The sequence below is a fragment of the Chiloscyllium plagiosum genome, unplaced genomic scaffold (genome assembly GCF_037043375.1).
Source record: "Chiloscyllium plagiosum isolate Xiang-an unplaced genomic scaffold, Cpla_swu_hap1 HiC_scaffold_25, whole genome shotgun sequence".
Taxonomy (NCBI): domain Eukaryota; kingdom Metazoa; phylum Chordata; class Chondrichthyes; order Orectolobiformes; family Hemiscylliidae; genus Chiloscyllium; species Chiloscyllium plagiosum.
Genome location: NW_028270163.1, coordinates 48,242,740 through 48,268,141, shown reverse-complemented (window position 1 = coordinate 48,268,141; position 25,402 = coordinate 48,242,740). Strand labels below are relative to the sequence as shown.

Genomic DNA, 25,402 nt, shown 5'->3' with positions numbered 1-25,402 from the left:
ACAGACAGACGCCTGAGGCCGGAATTGAACTTGAGTCCCTGGCGCTGAGAGACTGTAGTGCTAACCACTGAGCCATTGTGCTGACACTGAATATTTACTTCTGTTTTTAATCTTCGAAATGCAATTTTGGATAGGATGATTGTACTAGGGATTATGCTAAACACTATAAATACAAGGTTATGGTCAAACAAGGTCATGATTAGTTTAACAAAAATTCAAAATTTCCTTTCAAAATAGATCTAAGGTTTACATACAAATAACATAAGAAAGACTAAGCAATTTTGTTTTGTACTTTGGCATATTTTCTCTATTGTTAGCTCCTTCATTTCCTTGTTCCCCATATCCCCAGAATTACAATTCTTGAGAGAATACGATTAAAATAGTTGAGATGCTTTTACGTGGGAGCTTGCATGCTCCCAATTTCATTCAATAGGTGAAGGTTTAATTCTGTGTTTTTTTAAACAGGAGGTCTTCCTCACACATAGCCATGGGAAACAGTTAAATGTTAATTGAATGCAACAGAGACCAGTAAAAAAAATTCTCAATTTAGAGAAATGAAATCATATTCTGGACACCTGAAGACTCTTGATAGATTTAGGTTCTTTAGGTGAATGCTAATGACTTGTAGAAGTTATCCTCAATGGAAACACCTTAAAATATGCTTCAAAGTCTCATATTATTTCAAATAGAAAGTCTCAAAACAAGCTGAAAAGAGGTGAAAATGAAATTGAATTTAAATACAGGAAACTCCACTTAATGTCACGGATCATCTGGCTTTCAATAGTCACACAAAGTCAACAATCAATAATCCAGCCCACTTCATTACTTTAAGAGAGGAGCTGAATATTACTGAAGTGGAGAAAGACTGTAGAAAGCTGTAGCATCAATGGATTTGTGAATCAATGTGGGGTGTTGACTGAGGGGCATCAAAAGTCAACTCCCCTACCCTTCCTCAAAATAGTGCTGTTTACATCAACCTAACAGATAAGGGCAGATAAAGACCTTAACGTTTCATCTGAAACGAAGAGAGCACCTCTGAGTGTGCAGTATCCCTCAGTATTGCACTATCACAACGTTTAGCCCTCAAGGCTGATAAGGAGACTGAGAACACTTAGATTTTTTTTGATCTAGAAATAAGTGTGCTACCAACTCAGCCAGGCCAAGCTCCAAAGGAGAGAGCAAGAAACAGTGTGCAAAATACAATAGAAAGCTTACTGGGTCAGGAAATCATAGTGCTATGCTCATCAGTTAGTGGCAAGTGCCAATACTTCTGTCAGATAGCAGTGGCACAGGTCATTACCGCAAAAAGAAAAAAAAAGCAGGGCTCAGTTCTCTTCCAGAGATGCACTGTAGGACATTGTATAGAAATATCATTCAACATGCTCAATCAATTTGATTCAAAATGCTGCTTCAATATAAGCAGTTTTGAATACAGATTATTTTGAACAGCTGAAAAATGTGTTGCTGGAAAAGCGCAGGTTAGGCAGCATCCAAGGAGCAGAGAATTGACGTTTCGGGCATAAGCCCTTCCTGAAGAAGGGTTTGTGCCCGAAACGTCGATTCTCCTGCTCTTTGGATGCTGCCTGACCTGCTGCGCATTTCCAGCAACACATTTTTCAGCTCTGATCTCACGCATCTGCAGTCCTTACTTTCTCCTTATTGTGAAAAGCACCAGGAAAGCTTTAGTGCATGATTCCAATCTAATCTCAAGTGCACAAAAGTCAAATTACTGGAAGACATAGTGCATCACATCATTTTGAACACAAGTCAGTAGCAGTACAACTACAGTGTGCTGCATAGCTTTATTTTAAGACTTACTGAGTGAACTACTGTACACTTTTGGGCTTCATATTTTCAGTTATTTAAATGTAGAAGCAAAAGTTGCTGCCCCCTCTCACAATGTTATTCTAAGTTAGTCTGATTCGCAGAGGAAAGCAGGAATTAACAGGGCTCTAACGTTAGTACTACTCGACATGCATTGCAGCGGGGGATACCAGCTTCAGATTAGTAACTGCAGCTGAAGTGAACCAAGGGCATGACTTATTGACACCAGTATGAACAAAATATATAAAGTACCTGCATCATCCAAATTCAGACCTAATGCATTATTTAAATAGCGACAGGAGATTTCTGCTGCCTGGAGAAAAAATACATTCAAGCAACACTACTTACTCTTTGAGCTTCTTTACCATAATCAGAATTCTCAGACTTTAGTTCAACAGATTTTAAGTAATGGTAGGCTTTTAATACAAAATTAACTTTTTTACATAAAGTAAGACATTGTTTTAGGGATTTGTGGTGTACTCTCCAATCTCTTTATCCTTGAGATGAATGTTGACGATATGAAACATTTAAAATAATGTTAATTTGCTAGGTATTGTCAAAAAGAACTGGAAGAAAAATAAATTCATGTTTCATGCCATGCCATGTGAAGTATTTTCTGATTTCAAGCACTCAATCACATCCCAGTGGAAAGATGCAAACTGCCCCAGTGTCCAGGAACACTGGTAGCTAAAAATCCAAGAGATGTGCAACTGCACAACGGGGTCAACTTCATTTTAAAATGAAGTTCTCTCTTTTCCTTTCAGTCAACAATCTGTCACAAATGCTTGCCTCCTCCTCTTGAGGGAGCACTTGAGAGATCAGGAATTGTGCAAAACCAACCGCAAAAACTGCTTGACCACTCCAGGGAACAGAGGCAGATTGCCAACAATATGCTGTGACTACCTGGGGAGTGCAGCAGCATGCTGCTGGCCAAAGTATATGGAGTTTATTCAGTGCAACCTTAATAATGATACAAGACTTCAAAGTGAAAGATTCTTCATACCCTAAATGGATCTCTAGCTAGATATGATTTGGTGATGCTGGGTGTTGGACTGGGGTGTACAAAGTTAAAAACCTCACAACACCAGGTTATAGTCCAACAGGTTTAATTGGAAGCACTAGCTTTCGGAGCGCCGCTCCTTCATCAGCAGTGCTCCGAAAGCTAATGCTTCCATTTAAACCTATTGGACTATAACCTGGTGTTGTGTGATTTTTTTAACTCTATCTAGATAGTAATAGTCAATGTTAAATGTTAATTTACTTGCACATAGTTTATTGTTTTTCCTAAAGATAACATTAGTTTCACTTTAACACCTTGTACAAGTCTGTGATTCTAGCTACAAATTAATAACCAGAAACCTGGATATACATCAGGGTGTCAGCTTTTCATGGTGTGACTGGAATTACATACATGCTATAAAGCATTCCCCTTCTCATATTGACTATGATAAAATTCCCCATTTGGAAACTAAGTACAAAATACAACAAAGGTCACTGCGACAGTTTGCATAAATTCCGGGACAAATTAAAATAGACTGAACTTCATTTCATCTTTGGCATGTGGACCAATCATAATACAAGTGAACATGAGAGGATAGCATTTTAATATCTCTAAGTGACTTTTCTAGGACAGAGAGCATTTTCCATTTTAGCAATTGATTACATTAGGTATAATAGCCTCCATGCCAAGTGTTTGAAGTTAGCAGCCTGCTGTCTTGGTTTATATCCAGTTTTGACAGGCTTTTATTGACTTGGACTATTATGCACACTTGCAAAATTTGAATAAACCACAGACTTTATGATAATTTAAATTGCACTGTCATGCCTACAATATTGGCATAATTAGATGAAAAACAAAATGAAACTTGACCCCTAACTCACTGCAATTATTGACATACGATAGAAAAAAAAACAACTGCTTTAGCACAATTTTCACACATCCATTTGATAATGAAGTTATTGCACTAAAACATGGCGTCTGCCAGGTTACAGCAGCTGAGCTTCCCAAGAAATCTATGGAAAAGGTCTCAAAGCAAAATCAGTGCAATAATGTTAATTTGGTAATCCTGATAAAAATGAATACCTGTTGTTATCACAGTAAGTGTTTTAATTTATTTTAGCATATTCAAAAATGATCTTAAAATAATTGACCAACTCTCTTCTGGTCTCAAAACAAAGACTGTAGTATTTCCTTATAAAGGGCAGCAAAAGAAAGGTGATATACAACGTGAATATGGAACTTAAAAATATGCACACTGAAATATTAGATTGTATTATATCTTTCAATTTTAATAAATTAATTAGAATGTGTTACAATATAGTAAGATGAAGTATTGTAGAAATACCATTTTGCTAGACCAAGTTTTATCCTGGTTGATATAATCACAGACAGTAAATCTCTGCAATCAAATCAGACAACAAAATGGCACTGCATCACTCAACTTGAACTGCAGTGATATTAAATTTTATTTTACTGCATGTTTCAAAAACGATTATGTACAAAATTAACATTTGTGACTTGATACAAGCACTATAACTTTTCTGTACTGATGTTTATTAATTATGAATAGAGAATTCACTAGGAGGTAACTAATGACTGGGTAAAAGTGAAGTTGTCAAATTGTCAATCTTTTAATGCAAGCTTAAAATGAAGCATTTGTCAGAATTAACATTCCCCAATGTCAACCTGGCAAAAACAAACCAATATAGCCACCTGACCAACATTCTTGTAATGAAAGGCATGATGGGCATAACATCATGAAACAGGAAAATAAAGGCATTTAAGCTTTTGTTTATATTTGATTTGTTTTTTGTTTTAAATACTGTTCACTACATAAGGATATTTTATCCAAACAATGAGTAAAAGGTTTGTTCATGCCAAAGTAATCACATCACTTTCAGCAATCTAATAATACTTTTTAAGCAGCAATCTCCATAATATGCTATGAGATCAAGTTCAGGCAGCTCAATATTATTTTCACAAAAAATAATTTTAACTACATTATCTCAAAAAAAACTTCTAATGCCTTCATGCATCCACTTAGTAATTGTCTAAAAATATCGTAAATCATATATACATCAATAGGGTCCATTTTAAATGTCAGTTAAGGTCACACAATAGGACTAAAAGGTAAATTATTTGGAAATTGAATAAATTAACTTAAGGGGTAAGGGCTTCTTCACTCAAAAATACTTCTTCACTCAAAAATGCCATTCACTCCAGTACAGGTTTCCAAAATGGTTGACCATTTCACAGTGGCTTAGTGGCTAGCACTGCTGCCTCACAGCAGCAGGGACCCGGCCTCAGGCGACTGCCTGTGTGGAGTTTGCACATTCACCCCGTGTCTGTGTGGGTTTCTGCGGGTGCTCCGGTTTCCTCCCACATTCCAAGAGATGTGCAGGTCAGGTAAATTGGCTATGCTAAATTGCCCAGTATTAAGTGCATTAGTCAGGGGTAAATGTAGGGAAATAAATCTGGGTGGACTTGTTGGGCTGAAGAACCTATTTTCACACTGTTGGAAATCTAATCTAATCTACCCTAATGTCATTTCTAATTAGCAAGCATAAATGATTGATTAATACCATGTAAAGACAAATTATTAATAGAATCTGCAGCAGATATTGATCTGAAATGTTAGCTGGGGAGTAGCAAATGCTTAACTCCTTGAAAATGATGTTTGTAAATTCAGGTTGTAAGTCTGCTCACTGAGCTGGAAGGTTGTTCTCAGACATTTTGTCACCATGCTAGGTAACATTATCAGTGAGCCTCCGTTGAAGTGGTGTACTGTCCAACTTTCTATTTACCTCTCTTGGCCTGTTGTGGGGGTGATATCACTTCTGGTTCTTTCCGGTACATTTCACACTTTATTGAATACAGTGAAGGGAAGGTGATTGTGCAGTGGTAATGTCACTGGATTGGGCATCCAGACCCTTAGACTAATGTTCTGTGGACATTCAACAAAATAAAAAAAAACTGGAATAATAAGGTGGCCTAACAGCAACCCTGTAACTACTATCAATTGTTGTAAAAACTCATCTAATGCTCTTTAGAGAAGGAATTCTGCCATCCTTACCTGGTCTGGCATATATGCTTAACTCCAGACCCACAGCAATGTGGTTGACACTTAACTACCTTCAGAGCAATTAGGGATGGACAATAAATCCTGGCCTGGCCAGAAACACTCAAACCTGTGAACAAATCTTGAAAAAGTAGATAATGATTCAGTTCACAACTCAAGTAGTTCAACTTTTAAATAAAAAAGGGAAAAATAAGACTGCAACAATTGTGTGAGGTAACTTCAACAATCATCAGTCCTGTCACACTTCCTTCATTGGTTTTTCTTCAGATTCAACACCCAGCTCTCTTTTTATGAGAGTTGATGATAGCTCATGGTCTAAGGAACCCAAAATCCACAGGATGGCTGACAGGTGGCTGGATGTCATCAGCACACATATGAAGACTGACAGCATGTCTGCAGATGTTATCACCCAGAAGAAGCATGTGGGAGGTGGGGAGGATGTCAAGAATACATCGTTGGAGGAATTCCAGAGATGTTGGTGGTGTTTTGTTTTTAAAGAAATAAGCCGTTTATAAATGTCAGTTATAATAAGCCATGTAAGAAGTGCAAGCACTGAGTTGAAGAATGGAAGAGAGCTGATGGAGTAGAATTAATTTTTAGTATCGATCTAATGCTGAAAGTGGGTAAAGAGAGTGTTCTGACGAAAGGTCACTCAACTCAAAACGTTAACAGGTACTGCTAGACTTGGTGAGTTTCTCCAGCATTTTCAAGGAGTTTTTGTCTCGAGGAGTGTAAGTAGGGATAAGACATCATGGTCACAGGCATGTTATACAACACTTTGGCCAGAATAACTGCTGCACAGTGTGTAAGAATGGAAGCCAAACCCAAAGATTTAAAACATGGAGTTTTGAGTGTCGAGAATGAAGCAGAAGGGTTTATGCAATATTTTTGCCTCAACTAATGTCACAATCTTCAATGCAATTTGAAAGTGCTGTTCAAGATGCTTCACAAAAATGAAGCACATTGCAGACAATTTCTACAGAGCTGAAAATGTACGTGCACTCACTCCAAATGTATTCGGTTTACTAAATGTTCAAAGAGAAAATTTGAAGTGGTGAGCTAAGAAAATATGAACAGATTTTTCCATTTCTAATCGTATAGAATAAACACTCAACCTTGGAAACCACTAGCAACAAACACCATTGAGGAATGATACTAAAATCTTGGTTCAATTGCTAAATCCTATTAAACAAGAACATCCAAAGAAAGTTTCTTTGTTTCATCATTTGATTGTTCTCGTTCGATAAGTTTTTGAATGTTTTTGATAGTTAGTACCCCCACTAGATATTCTCCAAACAGACCCCTGATACTCATTGTTACAGAAGGTACGTGAATAATTCATTTACCTAGCCATCAGCTGCATCTACATTTGCTGATTTTCTTTTTTGACTAACAATGGCCTTTTCTGCATTATTGTGTTTACCAAAAGGATTTTTGACTTAACAGTCATGATCTCAGTTCCTCAGCTGAGGAACTTAATTGATGTGGATAGAATAGAGACGCTTGTCCCTGAAAGGAAATTTTCAAAATCAGGATGTATGCGTCTGAACAGATTAGATATGGAGATACTGTTCTCATTATTTGGGAAGAGTCAAAATCTAAAGGACATGAATTTAACTTGAACGGCAAATGAACCAAAATATCATGAAGAAAATCCAAAGCAGTTGAATAACAAGGATCTGGAATGCGTTGCCTGAGTCTGTGGAGGAGGTGTATTCAATCATGCTTTCAAAAGAGAATTGGATTATTCCAAGGTTTGTATGGCATGGGGAAAGACAAAAGAAGCAGAATTAGCTGATTAACTCTTCTAAAAGTCACCATAGGCATGATGGATTGAACGGCATGCTTCTTTATTATATCAGTCTGTCATTCTATGTAAGGAGAAACAAAGTTTAAAAATAGCTTGAAATCTTTTTTTTAAAAAGTCATATCCAATGTTTGCTCTGTTTTTTCTTCTGCTATGTGAATATCTGAGGTGCCTGCAGGGTAACAGCTTCGAGATTCGGAAGCCAATGCACGTGGGCATGCATGGAGCCTCCCAGTGGTTGTACAGATGCACAGCTTAGACAGAATGGTGAATGCAATGGTTATATACTGAACTCTTGGAAAACCAAAAGATAAGAACCAAGGTACTAAAATAGGTTAAGGAAGAAAGGAGGTTTGACAGTGATCAGCTGATTAAAGCATAGAACTGAACCCAGGATACCAGAGAGGACTATCAACCAGAATATCTTTAGGTTAGTCAGGGAGGAAGTTGTCAAGCAAGGGAGCTGTGGTTAACTAAAGAAGTGGAATCTCTAGTCAAGAGGAAGAAAGTGGATTATGTTAGGATGAGTAGTGAAGCTACAGTTAGGGCGCTTGAGAGTTACAAGTTTGCCAGAAAAGACCGAGAGAGAGAGAGAGCTAAGAGGAGCTGGGAAAGGACATGAGAAGTCGAGGATGGATAGGATCAAGTAAAATCCTAAAACCTTCTATAGTTATATCAGGGAAGTAAGATTGACTAGGGTAAGATTAGGGCCAATCAAAGGTAGTAGTGGGAAGTTGTGCATGAAGTCTGAGGAGATAGGGGAAGCGGTAACTGGTTCTCATCAGTATTCACACTGTAAAAAGACAACCTTGTCGAGGAGAATACGGATATATAGGCGACTAGACTAGACAGGATTGACGTTCGCAAGGAGGAGTAGTTAGCAATTCTGTAAAGTGTGAAAATAGATAGGTCCCCTGGGCCGAATAGGATTTATTCTAGCATTCTCTGGGAAGCCAGGGAGGAGATTGCAGACCCTTTGGCTTTGATCTTTATGTTGTCATTGACTAGAGGAATAGTTCCAGTAGACTGGAGAATAGCAAATGTCGTCCCCTTGTTCAAGGAGGGGAGTAGAGAACAACCCTGATAATTACAGACCAGTGAGCCTTACTTTGGTTGTGGGTAAGGTGTTGGAAAAGGTTATGAGAGAGAGGATTAATTATTGTCTAGAGAGGAATAAGTTGATTAGGGATAGTCAACATTGTTTTGTGAAGGGTAAGTCGTACCTCAGAAGCCTTACTGCGTTCTTTGAGAAGGTGACCAAACTGGTGGACAAGGGTAAAGCAGTTGACGTGGTGTGAATAGATTCAGTAAGGTGTTTGATAAGATTCCCCATGTTAGGCTATCGCACAAAATACAGAGGCATGGGATTGAGGGTGATTTAGCTGTTTGGATTAGAAATTGGCTAGCTGAAAGACAGAAGGTGGTGGTTGATGGGAAGTATTCATCCTGGAGTTCAGTTACTCATGGTGTACTGCAGGGACCTAATTTAGGGCCACCGCTGTTTGTCAGTTTTGTTAAAGACCTGGATGAGGGCATAGAAGGATGGGTTCGTCAATTTGCCAATGACACTAAGGTTGGAGGAGTTGTGGATAGTGCAGAAGGACGTTGCAGGTCACAGAGGGACACAGATAAGCTGCAGAGCTGGGCTGAGAGGTGCACATGGAGTTTAACATGAAAAAGTGAGGTGATTCACTTTGGAAGGAGCAATAGGAATACAGAGTACTGGGCTAATGGTAAGATTCTTGGTAGTGTAGATGAGCAGAGAGATTTCAGTGTCCATGTACATGGATCACTGAAAGTTGCCACCCTGGTTGATAGGGTTGTTCAGGCAGCATATGGTGTTCTAGCTTTTATTGGTAGAGGGATCAAGTTTCGGAACCACAAGGTAATGCTACAGCTGTAAAAAAAAACTCCAGTGCGGCCAGACTTGGAGTTTGGCATACAGTTATGCTCACTGCATTATAGGGTGTGGAAGCATTGGAGAGGGTTCAGAGGAGATTTAGCAGGATGCGACTTGGTATGGAGGGAAGGGCGTATGAGGAAGGGCTGAGGGACTTAAGTTGTTAGAGAGAAGAAGGTTGACAGGTAACTTAATTGAGACATACAAGACAATCAGAGGATGAGATAGGGTGAACAGCGAGAGCCTTTCTTCCTCGGATGGTGATGGCTAGCATGAGAGGACATAGTTTTAAATTGAGGGGTGATAGATATAGGACAGATGTCAGAGGAAGTTTCTTTATTCAGAGTAGTAGGAGTGTGAAGCGTACTACCTGCAACAGTAGTAAACTTGCCATCTTTAAGGGCATTTAAATGGTCATTGGATAGGCATATGGACAAGAATGGAATAGTGTAGGATAGATATGCTTCAGACTGGTTCCACAGGTTGGCACAACATCGAGGGCCGAAGGGACTGTACTGCATTGTAATGTTCTATGCTCTTAATCAACACCACAGTTGCAGACATATTGACTCATGTAGGATTTAATAGTTAAATTTACTACAGAAGCAATCATCCCCTAACACCCACAAATGAAGCTGCATCAGGACATTATTTGAACTGGCCACAACACACTGCAGCACCCAGGAACTACGAGCAGAAGAAAAATACCTATAATGCATATTCAACAAGAATGGGTACCCAATAAACACAGTCCGTAAATTTCTCAACAACAAACCCAAACAATCAGACACAACACACCCAGAAACCATCGCCATATGACCATACATCGAAGACATCTCTGAAATAACTTCCAGACCACTCAGACCTCTTGGTAGCCCACAAACCTGCCAACACACTGAAAGAACTACTGATGAACCTAACAGACCTTAAACACCAACAAGCAAAACAAATCTCATTTATAAAATATCATACAAGGATTGCAACAAACACAATATCGAGCAGACAGGCAGAAAACTAGCCACCAGGATACATGAACACCAACTAGCCACAAAAAGACATGACCCACTTTCACGAGTATCGTTACATACAGATGAAGGAGGAACCCACTTCGATTGGGACAACACATCCATCCTAGGACAGGCTAAACCGAGACACGCATGAGAATTCCTCGAGGCCTGGCATTCAAACTGGAACTGCATCGATAAACACATCGATTTGTACCCATTAGTCATTGTTTGAGAAAAAGAACTGGAAATGATATCACACACCTTAAGAGATCAAGACACAAATCGAATGCGGGACATAAAACCAGTGCTTCACCACAGGCTCACTGTTGATGCTACCTAGTATGTGACGAAACGTCTGAAAATGAACCTTCCAGCTCAGTGAGCAAACTTAGAACCTGAACCTCAATCTGAGCTACAAATCTTCTCAAAAACGTCAAATGATTTAATAGTGAAGGACAGTTGGATAACAGGTCTACGATAATGAGCACACAGAATTGGACATAATCTGCAAACACATGGAAAATGATCACAGGCTTGTAAGTGAAGCTACCCAAAAGTAAAATGCAAGTGATTAACAATAGCAAGCAAACGATGTAACCGTGAGCTGATCTGGTATGTTAAAACAGAGATGCAGTGACTGAATTCTGAAGTGCAAAATAAAATGGACAACAGCAGAATAAAATGGGCAGAAAGATTGAGGATGACAAGGCAACAGGGATGAAAGTGCCTTCATTACTGGATACAAAGTTCCCTTCCACTATTCTTCTTCCTCATAACTCAAGTACCCAACCCGTGGAATGCTTGAGTCCAATATTTTAAAAGCTGAACGTTGGAATGACAAACTTTCAGAGGATACCAGTACAACACCCTAGACGTGCACACAACATTTGTGGCACCGTGTATTTATGATATCTTGGTTAAATTTGCATAGAATTAATGTAGAATTGTTACAAAAAAGGCGGCCATTCAGCCTGCAAAACCCTCACAGGCTATCTGCAAGAATAATTTAGGTAGCCCCACTTAATTACCTTTTTCAGTAACCCTGAAAACATTGTCTTTCAAATACCTATCCAATTCCCTTTGAAAGCATTGCTTGAATTTGCTTCCCTTTCCCTTTTGATTAGTGCATTCCTAATCATAACCATTTATTGTATGTAAACGTTTTTGTTACTTTTGATACTTTCGTCAATCACCTTAAATTGATGTTTCCCAGTTCTCACCCCTCCCACCAATGGAACAGTTTGTCTGTACCCTCTCTGGCCATACCCCTTCTGATTTTGAACATTATTATCAAATCTCCTCTCAACCTCCTATGCACCAAGAGTAGTTTCAGCTTCTCCAATCTATCTGCATAACTGAAGCATGTTTAATCTTTGACAAACCTGGTATGCTCAACAGCTATACTGAATAATATACAAACAAATCCCATGTGTTGCTAAACTAAGCCAAAAGGATATTTTAATGAGCATCTCCGTGAAAAAAATTTACCTTTTCTTTCAAATGAAGCAACCACATTACTTACGCTATCTACAGCCAAGATCTTTGCCCAAATGAAAACCAAGAGGGGCCTTAATTCCCGAGCTGAACTCTGAAGCAGTTTCAAAACGTATGGGAAAATACCAACAGATAATGCCTGTCAAGGAAAAATACAGATAAAAGAAAATATGAAATGCCAAAGAAGTGGCCTACATCAAAATCAACAGCAAAATATCATTCAGCTTATGTCAGGTCATTCCAGGTTTAGATTCCTCACTCCCCAGAAGTCAATTCCGATAAAATGGAACAAAATTTAACTTCTACAAAGAAAGCAAAAAATAAACTTAAATAATAGTGGTCCATATTCAAAACTAAGAGTGAGTGTCAAATTAGAAACATTTACATAGAGTCAGAGAGATGTACACCATGGAAACAGACCCTTCGGCCAAACCCGTCCATGCGGACCAGATATCCCAACCCAATCTAGTCCCACTTGCCAGCACCCAGCCCTATCCCTCCAAACCCTTCCTTATTCATATACCGGTCCAAATGCCTCTAAAATGGTGCAATTGTACCAGCCTCCACCATATCGTCTGGCAGCTCATTCCATACACATACCACCCTTTGCGTGAAAAGGTTGCCCCTTAGGTCTCTTTTATATCTTTCCCCTCTCACCTTAAACCTATGCCCTCTAGTTCTGGACTCCCCGACACCAGGGAAAAGACTTTGTGTATTTATCCTATCCATGCTCCTCATAATTTTGTAAACCTCTATAAGGTTGCCCCTCAGTGTCCGACGCTCCAGGGAAAACAGCCCCAGCCTGTTCAGCCTCTCCCTGTAACTCAAATCCTCCAACCCTGGCAACATTCTTATAAATCTTTTCTGAACCCTTTCAAGTTTCACAACATCTTTCCAATAAGAAGGAGACCAGAATTGCACGCAATATTCCAACAGTGACCTAACCAATGCCCTGTACAGCCGCAACATGACATCCCAACTCCTGTACTCAATACTCTGACCAATAAAGGAAAGCATACCAAACACCTTCTTCACTATCCTATCTACCTGCAACTCCACTTTCAAGGAGCCATGAACCTGCACTCCAAGGTCTCTTTGTTCAGCAACACTCCCGAGGACCTTACCATTAAGTCTACAAGTCCTGCTAAGATTTGCTTTCCCAAAATGCAGCACCTCGCATTTATCTGAATTAAACTCCATCTCCCACTTCTCAGCCCATTGGCTCATGTGGTCCAGATCCTGTTGTAATCTGAGGTAACCCTCTTTGCTATCCACTACACCTCCAATTTTGGTATCTTCCGCAAACGTACTAACTGTACCTCTTATGCTCGCATCCAAATCATTTATGTCAATGACAAAAAGTAGAGGACCCAGCACCGATCCTTGTGGCACTCCACTGGTCACAGGCATTCAGTCTGAAAAACAACCCTCCACCACCACCCTCTGCCTTCTACCTTTCAGCCAGTTCTGTAACCAAATACTAGTTCTCCCTGTATTTCATGAGATCTAACTTTGCTAATCAGTCTCCCATGGGGAACCTTGTCGAACGCCTTACTGAAGTCCATATAGACCACATCTACTGCTCTGCCCTCATCAATCTTCTTTGTTACTTCTTCAAAAATCTCAATCAAGTTTGTGAGACATGATTTCCCACACACAAAGCCATGTTGTGACTATCCCTAATCAGTCCTTGCCTTTCCAAATACATGTACATCCTGTCCCTCAGGATTCCTTCCAACAACTTGCCCACCACTGAGGTCAGGCTCACCGGTCTATAATTTCCTGGCTTGTCTTTACCACCCTTCTTAAACAGTGGCACCACATTTGCCAACCTCCAGTCTTCCGGCACCTCACCTGTGACTATCGATGATACAAATATCTCAGCAAGACGCCCAGCAATCACTTCTCTAGCTTCCCACAGAGTTCTCGGGTACAACTGATCAGGTCCTGGGGATTTATCCACCTTTAACCGTTCAAGACATCCAGCACTTCCTCCTCGGTAATCTGGACATTTTGCAAGATGTCACCATCTATTTCCCTACAGTCTATATCTTCCATATCCTTTTCCACAGTAAATACTGATGCAATATATTCATTTAGTATCTCCCCCATTTTCTGTGGCTCCACACAAAGACCGGCTTGCTGATCTTTGAGGGGCCCTATTCTCTCCTTAGTTACCCTTTTGTCCTTAATATATTTGTAAAAACCCTTTGAAATCTCCTTAATTCTATTTGCCAAAGCTACCTCATGTCCCCGTTTTGCCCTCCTGATTTCCCTCTTCAGTATACTGTTACTTCCTTTATACTCTTTTAAGGATTCACTTGATCTATCCTGTCTATACCTGACATATGCTCCCTTCTTTTTCTTAACCAAACCCTCAATTACTTTAGTCATCCAGCATTCCCTATACCTACCAGCCTTCCCTTTCATCCTGACAGGAATGTACTTTCTCTGGATTTTTGTTGTCTCATTTCTGAAGGCTTCCCATTTTCCAGACGTCCCTTTACCTGCAAACATCTGCCTCCAATCAGCTTTCGAAAGTTCTTGCCTAATACTTTCAAAATTGGCCTTTCTCCAATTTAGAACTTCAACTTTTAGATCTGGTCTATCCTTTTCCATCACTATTTTAAAATGAATAGAATTATAGTCGCTGGCCCCAAAGTGCTCCCCCACTGACACCTCAGTCACCTGCCCTGCCTTATTTCCCAAGAGGAGGTCAAGTTTTGCACCTTCTCTAGTAGGTACATTTACATACTGAATCAAACAATTGTCTTGTACACACTTAAGAAATTCCTCTCCATCTAAGCCTTTAACACTATGGCAGTCCCAGTCTATGTTTGGAAAGTTAAAATCCCCGACCATAACTACCCTATTATTCTTACAGATAGCTGAGATCTCCTGACAAGTTTGTTTCTCAATTTCCCTCTGACTATTGGGGGGTCTATAATACAATCCCAATAAGGTGATCATCCCTTTCTTATTTCTCAGTTCCACCCGAGTAACTTCCCTGGATGTATTTCCGGGAATATCCTCCCTCAGCACGGCTGTAATGCTATCCCTTATCAAAAGCAAAAAGAAAATACAGCTTAGCACAAATTATCTTATAAGTCTTAGGTTCTGAAAATTCAAATAATGGTAGATTACAATAGGAAAATAAAATGACTCAGTACTCTTATGATATATTGAATTGCAGGATAAATGAAATCCATTAAACCTTCAAATTAGAACACGGTACATACCAGACTCACGGCCCAGGGACCCAAATCTAAAAATCTTCCCAACAAATCCAGTGCTCGCAGACGGTGTACCTGGCTAAGCAGCACCTGGAGAGAATAGGAAGGAGATACTTAGCACAAAATAGCAAAGTTCAAGCTTGTTCCAGTAGAAATCTAATCTCGCACCGGGTAGTAGCCCACCATCCAGCTTCATTTGGTGCAAGACGATAACACCAGGAATAAATAGCATGATATTCAAACCACAATTGAAATTAGTTTCTGTTCACTTCTGAAGCAATTTGAGCCTAAATTGTGGTAGCAGCTAGCAAATTAGCATGAAAAAATTTTTTTATCACTCACAAATAGTTTAATTCAGGAAACTATTTATAACAGTTATAACAAATATAAATTATAATATAATGTCTTGCATAAGAACACAAGAACATGAAGGAGGGACATTTATAGTTGCTAAATTTGCTGATGACACAAAGATGTGTAGGAGTTCAAAAAGCCAACTTACGGAGACAAACAAGGAGGGAATTTAACAGGATGGATTCTGAAAGGACATTTCGCCTAGTGGGACAGGCTAGATCTAGAAGACAGTTTAAAAATAAAGGATCGTCTATTTAGAATGAAGATGAATTTATTTTTCCACACAGTATCATGAATCTCTAAAGTTCTCTTCCTCAAAGAGCTGTTGAGGTGATATCACTGAATATTTTTAAGCCAGAGGTAGATAGATTGGCTGTTGCAGGTCCCAGGGTTTAAATGTTTTAGTAGGGTCAGAGGTGGGGGTAAAAGAGGGGAAGGTGTGGCATTGCTTGTCAAAGATAGCATTACAGTTGTGGAAAGGACGATGAATGAAGACTCGCCATCTGAGGTAGTTTGGGCTGAGGTTAGGAATAGGAAAGGTGAGCTCACCCTGTTAGGAGTTTTTTTACAGGCCTCCTAGAAACGTAGAAGAAAGGATTGCGAGGATGATTCAAGAGAAGAGTGAAAGTAATAGGGTGGTTGTTATGGGGGCCTTTAACTTTCCTGATATTGATTGGGAAAGCTATAGCTCAAGTTCGTTAGATGGGTCAGTGTTTGTCCAATGTGTGCAGGAGGGTTTCCTGACACAATATGTAGATAGGCCAACGAGAGGCGAGGCCATACTGGATTTGGTTCTGGGTAACAAACCAGGCCAGGTGTTAGAATTAGAGGTAGGTGAGCACTTTGGGGACAGTGACCACAATTTGGTGACTTTTACTCTAGTGATGGAGAGGGATAACTATGCACTACAGGGCAAGAGTTATAGCTGGGGGCAGGGAAATTATGATGCAGTGAGGCATGACTTAGGATGCGTGTCTTGGAAAAGTAAGCTTGAAGGCAAGGGCGTAATTGAGCTTGTTCAAGGAGCAAGCTTGAACATGTGGAGCTTGTTCAAGGAACAACTATTGAGTGTCCTTGATAAGTATGTACCCGTCAGGGAGGGAGGAAAGGGTCGTGTGAGGGAGCCGTGGTTTAATAAGGAATTGGAATCCCTTGTTAAATGGAAGAGGGCGGCCTATGTAAAGATGAGGCGTGGTTCAATTGGGGCGATTGAGAGTTATAAGGTAGCCAGGAAGGACCTGAAGAGAGAGCTAAGAGCAGCAAGGAGGGGACATGAAAGTTCCCTAGTTGGTAGGATTAGGGAAAACCCTAAGGCTTTCTATAGGTATGTCAGGAATAAAAGAATGACTAGGGTAGGAATAGGTCCAGTCAAGGATAGTAGTGGGAAGTTGCATGTGGAGGCTGAAGAGATTGGGGAGACACTGAATGAATACTTTTCGTCAGTATTCACTCAGGAACAAGACATTGTTCACAATTAAGTAGAATGGATGGCTTTGAGGTATGTAGAGAAGAGGTGTTGGAAATTCTGGAAAGGGTGAAAATAGATAAGTCCCCTGGGCCTGATGGCATTTATCCTAGGATTCTTTGGGAAGCAAGGGAGGAGATTGCAGAGCCATTGGCCTTGATTTTTATGTCCTCGTTGTCTACAGGAGTAGTGCCAGAAGATTGGAGCCTAGCAAATGTGGTTCCCTTGTTCAAGAAGGGGAGTAGGGATAACCCTAGTAACTATAGGCCGGTGAGTCTCACTTCTGTTGTGGGCAAAATCTTAGAGAGAATTGTAAGGGATAGGATTTATGAACATCTGGATAGGAATAATGTGATCAAGGATAGTCAGCATGGTTTTGTGAAGGGCAGGTCGTGCCTCACAAACCTTATTGAATTCTTTGAGAAGGTGACTAAGGAGGTGGACGAGGGGAAAGCGGTAGATGTGGTGTATATGGATTTTAGTAAGGCGTTTGATAAGGTTCCCCATGGTAGACTACTGCAAAAAATACGGAGGTATGGCATTGAGGGTGAGTTGGAGGTTTGGATTAGGAGTTGGCTGGCTGGAAGAAGACAGAGGATAGTAGTTGATGGCAAAGGTTCATCTTGGAGTGCCGTCACTAGCGGTGTTCCGCAAGGATCTGTTTTGGGACCATTGCTGTTTGTCATTTTTATAAATGATCTGGAGGAGGGGTTAGAAGGTTGGGTGAGCAAGTTTGCGGATGATACGAAAGTCGGAGGAGTTGTAGACAGTGAGGAAGGATGTGGCAGGTTACAGCGGGATATAGATAAGCTGCAGAACTGGGCAGAAAGGTGGCAAATGGAGTTCAATGTAGCTAAGTGTGAGGTGATTCACTTTGGTAAGAGTAACAAAAAGATGGGATACTGGGCTAATGGTCGGATATTTGGTAGTGTGGATGAGCAGAGGGATCTTGGTGTCCATGTACACAGATCTCTGAAAGTTGCCACCCAGGTAAATAGTGCGGTGAAGGCGGCATATGGCGTACTGGCTTTTATTGGTAGAGGAATTGAGTTCCGGAGTCCTGAGGTCATGTTGCAGTTGTATAAGACTCTGGTGCGGCCACATCTGGAGTACTGTGTGCAGTTTTGGTCGCCATACTATAGGAAGGATGTGGAGGCACTGGAACGGGTGCAGAGGAGGTTTACCAGGATGTTGCCTGGTATGGTAGGAAGATCGTATGAAGAAAGGCTGAGGCACTTGGGGTTGTTTTCATTGGAGAAAAGGAGGTTTAGGGGTGACTTGATAGAGGTGTACAAGATGATTAGGGGTTTAGATAGGGTCGACAGTGAGAATCTTTTTCCACGTATGGAGTCAGCTATTACAAGGGGGCATAGCTTTAAATTAAGGGGGGGTAGGTATAGGACAGATGTTAGGGGTAGGTTCTTTACTCAGCGAGTCGTGAGTTCATGGAATGCCCTGCCAGTAGCAGTGGTGGACTCTCCCTCTTTATGGGCATTTAAGCGGGCATTGGATAGGCATATGGAGGATAGTGGGCTAGTGTAGGTTAGGCGGGCTTGGATCGGCGCAACATCAAGGGCCGAAGGGCCTGTACTGCGCTGTATTCTTCTATGTTCTAGATTCAGAACTAATGAAAGAGAGTCAAAAGGTTATCAGGGTGAGCAGATATACAAAGTTGAGGTTACAATCAGATCTTAATGAATGGTGCAGCAAGTTCAAGGGCCGTATGGCCTATACCATAATACATAGAAGGAGGCCATTTAGCCCATCAAGTATTTTGCCATTCAAATCATGGCTTATTTGATAATCTCAACTCCATTTCCCTGGCTTTTCCCCATAACCCTTGATTACTGATTGAAGATGGTTTGTCGAGCAAAGACATCCCCTGTTCAGTGGTTACTTTCTAATATTTTAAACACTCTCAAGAAGCAAAGTCATACAGAACACAACTGAGTTATTGTCTTTAAAAAGATACTCAATGGCAGGTCAGACCTAGCATCAGGAGTACCTAAATCGTGTGGGTTGAATCTGATCTGTTTCCTGATTTTGAAAAGAGCTAAGGGCAGTGTTAAATAATGTGTGAACAACTGCTTGAAAATAAATCAGCCAGCACAAAAAGCTCTGGCTTTATCAGGGTTAACAGAAAATGCTCACATCCACCTGCCTCTCTTCCGGTTAGTATCTGCAATGTCATGCAAAACGTGCCTGAGAATGGACACCTGCCTCTAACCTGCCCATCTTCAGTGAGTCATCAACTGCTCAAGACATAATGCTGCTACCTTGCCTTGACTGCAATTTCACAAACAGGATGGATGAGAATAATGAGAGCAATATCAAACTAATAAAGAGCAGAGAAAACAGGAGAATAGGTGAACAAACATAAGGGAGAAACAAGACAGAAATAGGGAAAAAAAATAAAGACATTCACAGTGAGACAGATGACGCTGAAGGTTCTGAAAACTTGACTACTTCCTAAGCTGGCTACCCATTCCTGAAGAAGGGCTTATGCCCGAAACATCGATTCTCCTGTTCCTTGGATGCTGCCTGACCTGCTGCGCTTTTCCAGCAACACATTTTCAGCACTGATCTCCAGCATCTGCAGCCCTCACTTTCTCCTACCCATTTCTAATACCTTACTACCACTACTATTCCAAACAGAAGATAAGGACCAATAAATTCTTCAAGTAAGGCATTTTTCAATCCAGCCAAAACATTTTTTCAAGAATAAAACTCAGTGGAAAATATTAGCACTGAAAACTTATTCAACCATGTAAGACTTAATTCAGGGCCCAGTTACCAAAAATAGACACTAAGCAATTTTAAGATAATTTATTCAAATTTACTAAGAAACAGTCTTTCAGTCTTTGCTGACAGTGATGCTGTGTTTCCAATATCATAAATTCTTTGGTAACCCCCTCAACACCACCAGCCCACTACCATACATGCACCTTTATTTCTGGGAGCTGATTTATCAGTTGTTTGAAACTTCAGATTCCATCCAGTTAATATATGAAAGCTACCTCGAATGTCAGAATGATTACATATCTCTCTGCCCATTACTCAATTGAGATGGACTTCAACTCTTTTGGGGTGCTTGCACAAATCAGGAATGCATAAAAGCCACAACAAAATTCCCCGGTGTCCGTTCAGAATTATACTGGGACTGCAATCTTTGTAACCCTTACCTCCATCAAATTGCTACTGTCTTTGTGAATCAATGCTGCGAGCAAAGTTTATTTTAAGAAAATACAGATTGAACAAGAAATGCTAGTTTTTTTTTTGAGGATCTGGACTTTTTCCACCCACAAACAACAGATTCTCTTTCACATTATCATTGTATCTAGGATCACTGAAATATTTCAATAGAATGAATTTCTAATGAGAAAAGCCAACAGGAATTTCAAGCTCAAATACTTCACCATGTCTTTTTGCTCCTTCTCAACTGAAGGTATACAGATTCCACTTTGCAAGTTCATAGTCTGTACATGAACACTTTTCTTCATCACTGGACACTTCATGCTTCTGGCAATAACTCAATACACTTTACTCACAGATGATGCCAAAACATCACAAAGCAGAATGAAGCTTCATAATTATATGAAATATTTGTAAAGTATTATGGACCAATATGGTTTTTGAATAAACATTTACCCTGTGAAATCCAACCCATCCAATTAATTTTAGCTTCATGATGGTCAGGAACAGATAATCAAGCACAACTGTTAACATCATGAAAAAAACTACAATAATTCAGATCTGGTCATGGTCATGTAATTTCCTTCTAAGCCATAGTAATTTTCATTTTAATGCAGATCATACACTCACCTGTAAGACGATTGGCAACTGCTCTGGTGGATTCCTGTTCTCAACACCCATTGTCAGCCAGACCTGAAACGCTGTTAGCTGCTCAGCGAAGAATGGACTATGCTGCAAAAGAGGCAATTTACGGTCTTCAGCATCAATGCAATCAGCTGAAAAGACTAGTGCAATACCCAAGTGCATAAGCACAAGCTGAAATTTTAAACTAAGTTTACTAAAACAATATTTAATTTACACAAACCAAGCACTTTAAAACATATATCATGCTGTTGAAAATCAGCAGGCCACAATGAACGGACATGAAACTTCCAGCACTTTAAGAGATTCAATGGGCAAATACAATGAAGGAGCTATTTCTGAAAATGAACCTCATTCCTTCAATAGATTCTATACTATAAACTTGATTATAAGGGAGTCAATTCAGTAATCTTTTCTTTAAAAGTGAATGGTTTTGCATTGACACTAAAGTTGTGGTACAAACATATCTGAGCCTTCCATTCATTGAGATGTGAGAGGACACAGCAAACCTTATTTGAACTGAAAGTGATTCATAAATCAAAAGTGTTGTCAAGACCTTGTATAATGTGTCCACATGAATTGACACTCAGGAACATTCACTGTGATTGTACGGTGTTCAGCATTCATTTGTAACTCCTCCAGTACTGAAATTGTCTTTGCTAACATGTAGTAACCACATATGGGCTAATAAAATAACATTCACACCATACAATGTCAGGCAACAATCATCTCTAACACAAGACAGAATCCAGTAATCTCCCTTTACAGTATTCCCATGACTGAATCCCTCATCAACAACACTCTGGGTGTTAGAACTGACAGGAACATAACCAGACTAGCTATTTAAAAACTATGATTCCACAGATTAGTAATTAACTGATCTCCTGACTCCTCAAAACTTATCCAAAAATACAAGGCACAAGCAGGAGTGTCACAAGATACTCTCCATTTGTGTGGATGAGCACAGCTCCAACAATACTCTGAAGCTTGATATCATCCACACAGGTGGTCCAAATGGTCAGCATCCAATTCACTGCCTTCAACACAAATGCAGTGCAGTATCATCCTGAGATGCTTTTAGCAATTCACCATGCCACTTTCAACAATATCTTCCAAACCTTTAACTGAAGGAGCCAGGCATATGCATAGAGACACCACCAACTGCAAGTTTCCCTTCAAGCCAATCATCATCCAAACTCGGCATTTTGTAGTTTTTCCTCCACAGTTGCTGAGTCAAGAATCCTGAAACTTCCTTCCTAACAGCATCATAAGTGTACTTATCCATCACATGGACAGTAACAGTTCAAGACAGCTGCTCAGTAGAAATCTTGCAAAGGTAGTTAGAGGTGGATAAAAATACTGGCCTTTCGAGCAACATTCACATCCCACCAACAGATTAAAAGAACATTTGGTAGACTTGCACGCAATACAATTTTTCCAATGGAGGAGAAAGTGAGGTCTGCAGATGCTGGAGATCAGAGCTGAAAATGTGTTGCTGGAAAAGCGCAGCAGGTCAGGCAGCATCCAGGGAACAGGAGAATCGATGTTTCGGGCATAAGCCATTTTTCCAATGGGAAAATTAAACAGCCAGTTACAAAAATAAATGAATTCTAGTCACCCTACTATAGGATGCTATTAAACTTGAGGGGGTGCAGAAAAGATTTAGGAGGATGTTGTTGGACTGGAGGGTTTGAGTTATAGGAAGAGGCTGAAAAGGCTGGGTCTTTTTTCCCTGGATTGTTAGATGCTGAGGGGTGACCTTACAGAGGTTAATGAAATCATGACAGGACATGAATAGGGTGAGTATCTAAGGTGTTTTTCGAATGTGGTCAAGTCCAAAACAAAAGGGCATAGGTTTTGATTGAGAAGGGAAAAATTTAAAAGGTACCTGAGGGGTAACTTTTTCCACACAGAGGGTGGTGTGTACAGGGAATAAGCTGCCAAAGGAAGTGATGGAGGTGGGTACAATTACAACATTTAAAAGGCATCTGGATGGGTTTATAAATAGCAAGGGTTAAGAGAGACCTGGACCAAATGCTGGCAAATGGGACTAGGTCAGATTGGGAAGCCTGGTCAGTGAGCACCAGTTGGACCGTAAGGTCTGTTCCCGTGCTATATGACTTTGACTCTATAATCATCTAGCATCCACAGAATAGGCTTTCAGTGTTACTGCGCTGCCAGTTTATTATGTTCTTTCATCACTCACTGTTTCACATCCCTTTCCCCCTTTCAAATCCATTTCTTATACCCAAGTCTACAAAGATAAACATTCTAACAATTCTGACCAATTTTGCAGCAAGGGCATAGCTAAAAGAAAATATAATTAGAAAATGATTAGGTCGAAAATGATGTCTTCAAATGAAACTTTCTGAATTCCAACAGCCTGGATGCAACTGATTTAGAGAACAAAAGAACAAAGAAGATTTACAGCCCAGGAACAGGCCCTTCGGCCCTCCAAGCCTGAGCCGATCCAAAGCGACAACACTCAGGTACTGCATCTGGAAGGTGGATAAAAAGGGAGCTGATCCATTCAAAGTCAGGGAAATAGTTCTTTTTTAAAATCAGATAGGAAAACGGGATGCCAAGTTTTTCAGCCAATTTCAAACACACTTAAATGTGTACTTTTGTTCTTAACTTATACGGTTCTGCTTTTTTAAAAAATGAGTTACATAAATTGCTTGCAAACTCTGGGAATTGATGCTGAAAGGCATACAAACATTCTGCAGGGCAATGGGTTTTTAATTGGTCAGTGTTAGGAAGCACACCAGCAATAGCAAAGCTCAGCATTGTCAACACAGAAAATTCCCTCAAAGAATGTCAGAGTGGCCTTAGGAAAACTATGGACACAACCAAAAGAGGAGACGTGTAGAACGTGAAGATGGATGCATTATTTACATACGAAATCTTGGGATTTGTAGTTAAAATAAAGGCAGATAGCTTTTGGTTAGCCTTGTGATGATGATTTTATCTTCAAAAAGGTCAAAAATTCATTTGGGCAGTCACTTAAATACACCATATTTAAGTCAATGTATGACTTCAGTCAACTGGGGAGACGTTTATACTGTTGGGTTTATAGCAGATATAGAAAACACACCAAGGCAATTAGTTCAAATTCAGTCAGAACAGAAAGCTCAAGGTGTCAGTTCAGAAGGAAGCAGTTTTACCTCCCAACAGGAGAATCAAATTTTCTAGTTCAATTCAGGAGAACCAGGAAATGCAGAATGTGGGTTTCAAGCTGGGAAAGAAGTGTTCAAGTGGTTAGTTCTCAGACATTTTGTCACCATGCTAGGTAACATCATCAGTGAGTTTCCAGGAAAGCATCGGTAAAGTGTTCAAGTGATCTGAACTGTCGAACGTTTTGGCCATCGAGGCAGAGAGAGGTTCTTGCCAGTGGACTCAGAAGGGGATAGCAAAAACGGTGTCAGGACTCCAAGGAAAAGAGCTGATATAGCAGTGATATTTCTCCAAGATTGAGTCTTTGTAACTGGGGAAAGTGGTGGAGAAACAGGTTGAAGTTTTATTTTCATGTGTTAAGATCTTTCTAAATTTCATCCACAGAGTTTTATTTTATTCCCTTCTTTTGCATAATAAACTTACTTTCTGTTGCTAAAGAATATCTGCACTGAGCTGAAAATGTGTTGCTGGAAAAGCGCAGGTCAGGCAGCATCCAAGGAGCAGGAGAATCGGCGTTTCGGGCACAAGCCCTTCTTCAGGAATGAGGAAAGTGTGTCCAGCAGGCTAAGATAAAAGGTAGGGAGGAGGGACTTGGGGGAGGGGCGTTGGAAATGCGATAGGTGGAGGGAGGTCAAGGTGAGGGTGATAGGCCGGAGTGGGGTGGGATCCACAAAAGAATATCTGCAGCCTCATGTGAACAACCACGATGTTATCAAACTACTAAAATTGTTACTCATTATTACCATCACCTGGGGTCAGAAGAGCAATAACCAATGACTTAATCAAATATTTCTTTTCTTGCTAGGGCCTTACCTAAAGGGACTAAAAGTTAAGCAGGAGAGGAGGAGAAATCTATAAGGGCAAAGTATTGTAACAGTAGAGATGGTCAGAGATATAGAGGGAAATGGCCATGAAGGATTGGATACAATATATACAATTGAGGGTTTAAAAATCTGAGGAGTTGGAGTTGTTAGCCACAATTATTCAGCAAGGATATGAGTGCTGTAGCACATTGCATATTAGCATATGAGGCAGAACTTTGGAAGTATTGAAGTTTATAGAGGGTGAAAATCAGCCAAGGATAGACTAGAGTGACTGAATCTGGAAGTGACACAAAGGTTATGAGCAGAAGAATTACAGAGAAACGGAAGGGATTGCCAAATTTGAATCTTATGATTCCTGCAGCCAGGATCAGTTAAACACAGTAATCAGGGAGAGGAATTAAACAAAA

At 40.1% G+C, this 25,402-nt stretch overlaps 1 protein-coding gene across 1 annotated transcript in view; it reads right to left on the bottom strand.

Moving 5' to 3' along the window:
• Window positions 1-25,402, bottom strand: part of rptor (regulatory associated protein of MTOR, complex 1) — a 397,195-nt gene that overhangs the window by 181,193 nt on the left and 190,600 nt on the right. The window contains exons 11-13 of the mRNA XM_088000708.1: window positions 20,986-21,087; window positions 15,351-15,434; window positions 12,140-12,250 (exon numbers count right to left, since the gene is read on the bottom strand). Of these exons, the coding sequence (XP_087856834.1) occupies window positions 12,140-12,250; window positions 15,351-15,434; window positions 20,986-21,087 (297 nt within the window). The remainder of the gene's footprint in view (window positions 1-12,139; window positions 12,251-15,350; window positions 15,435-20,985; window positions 21,088-25,402) is intronic.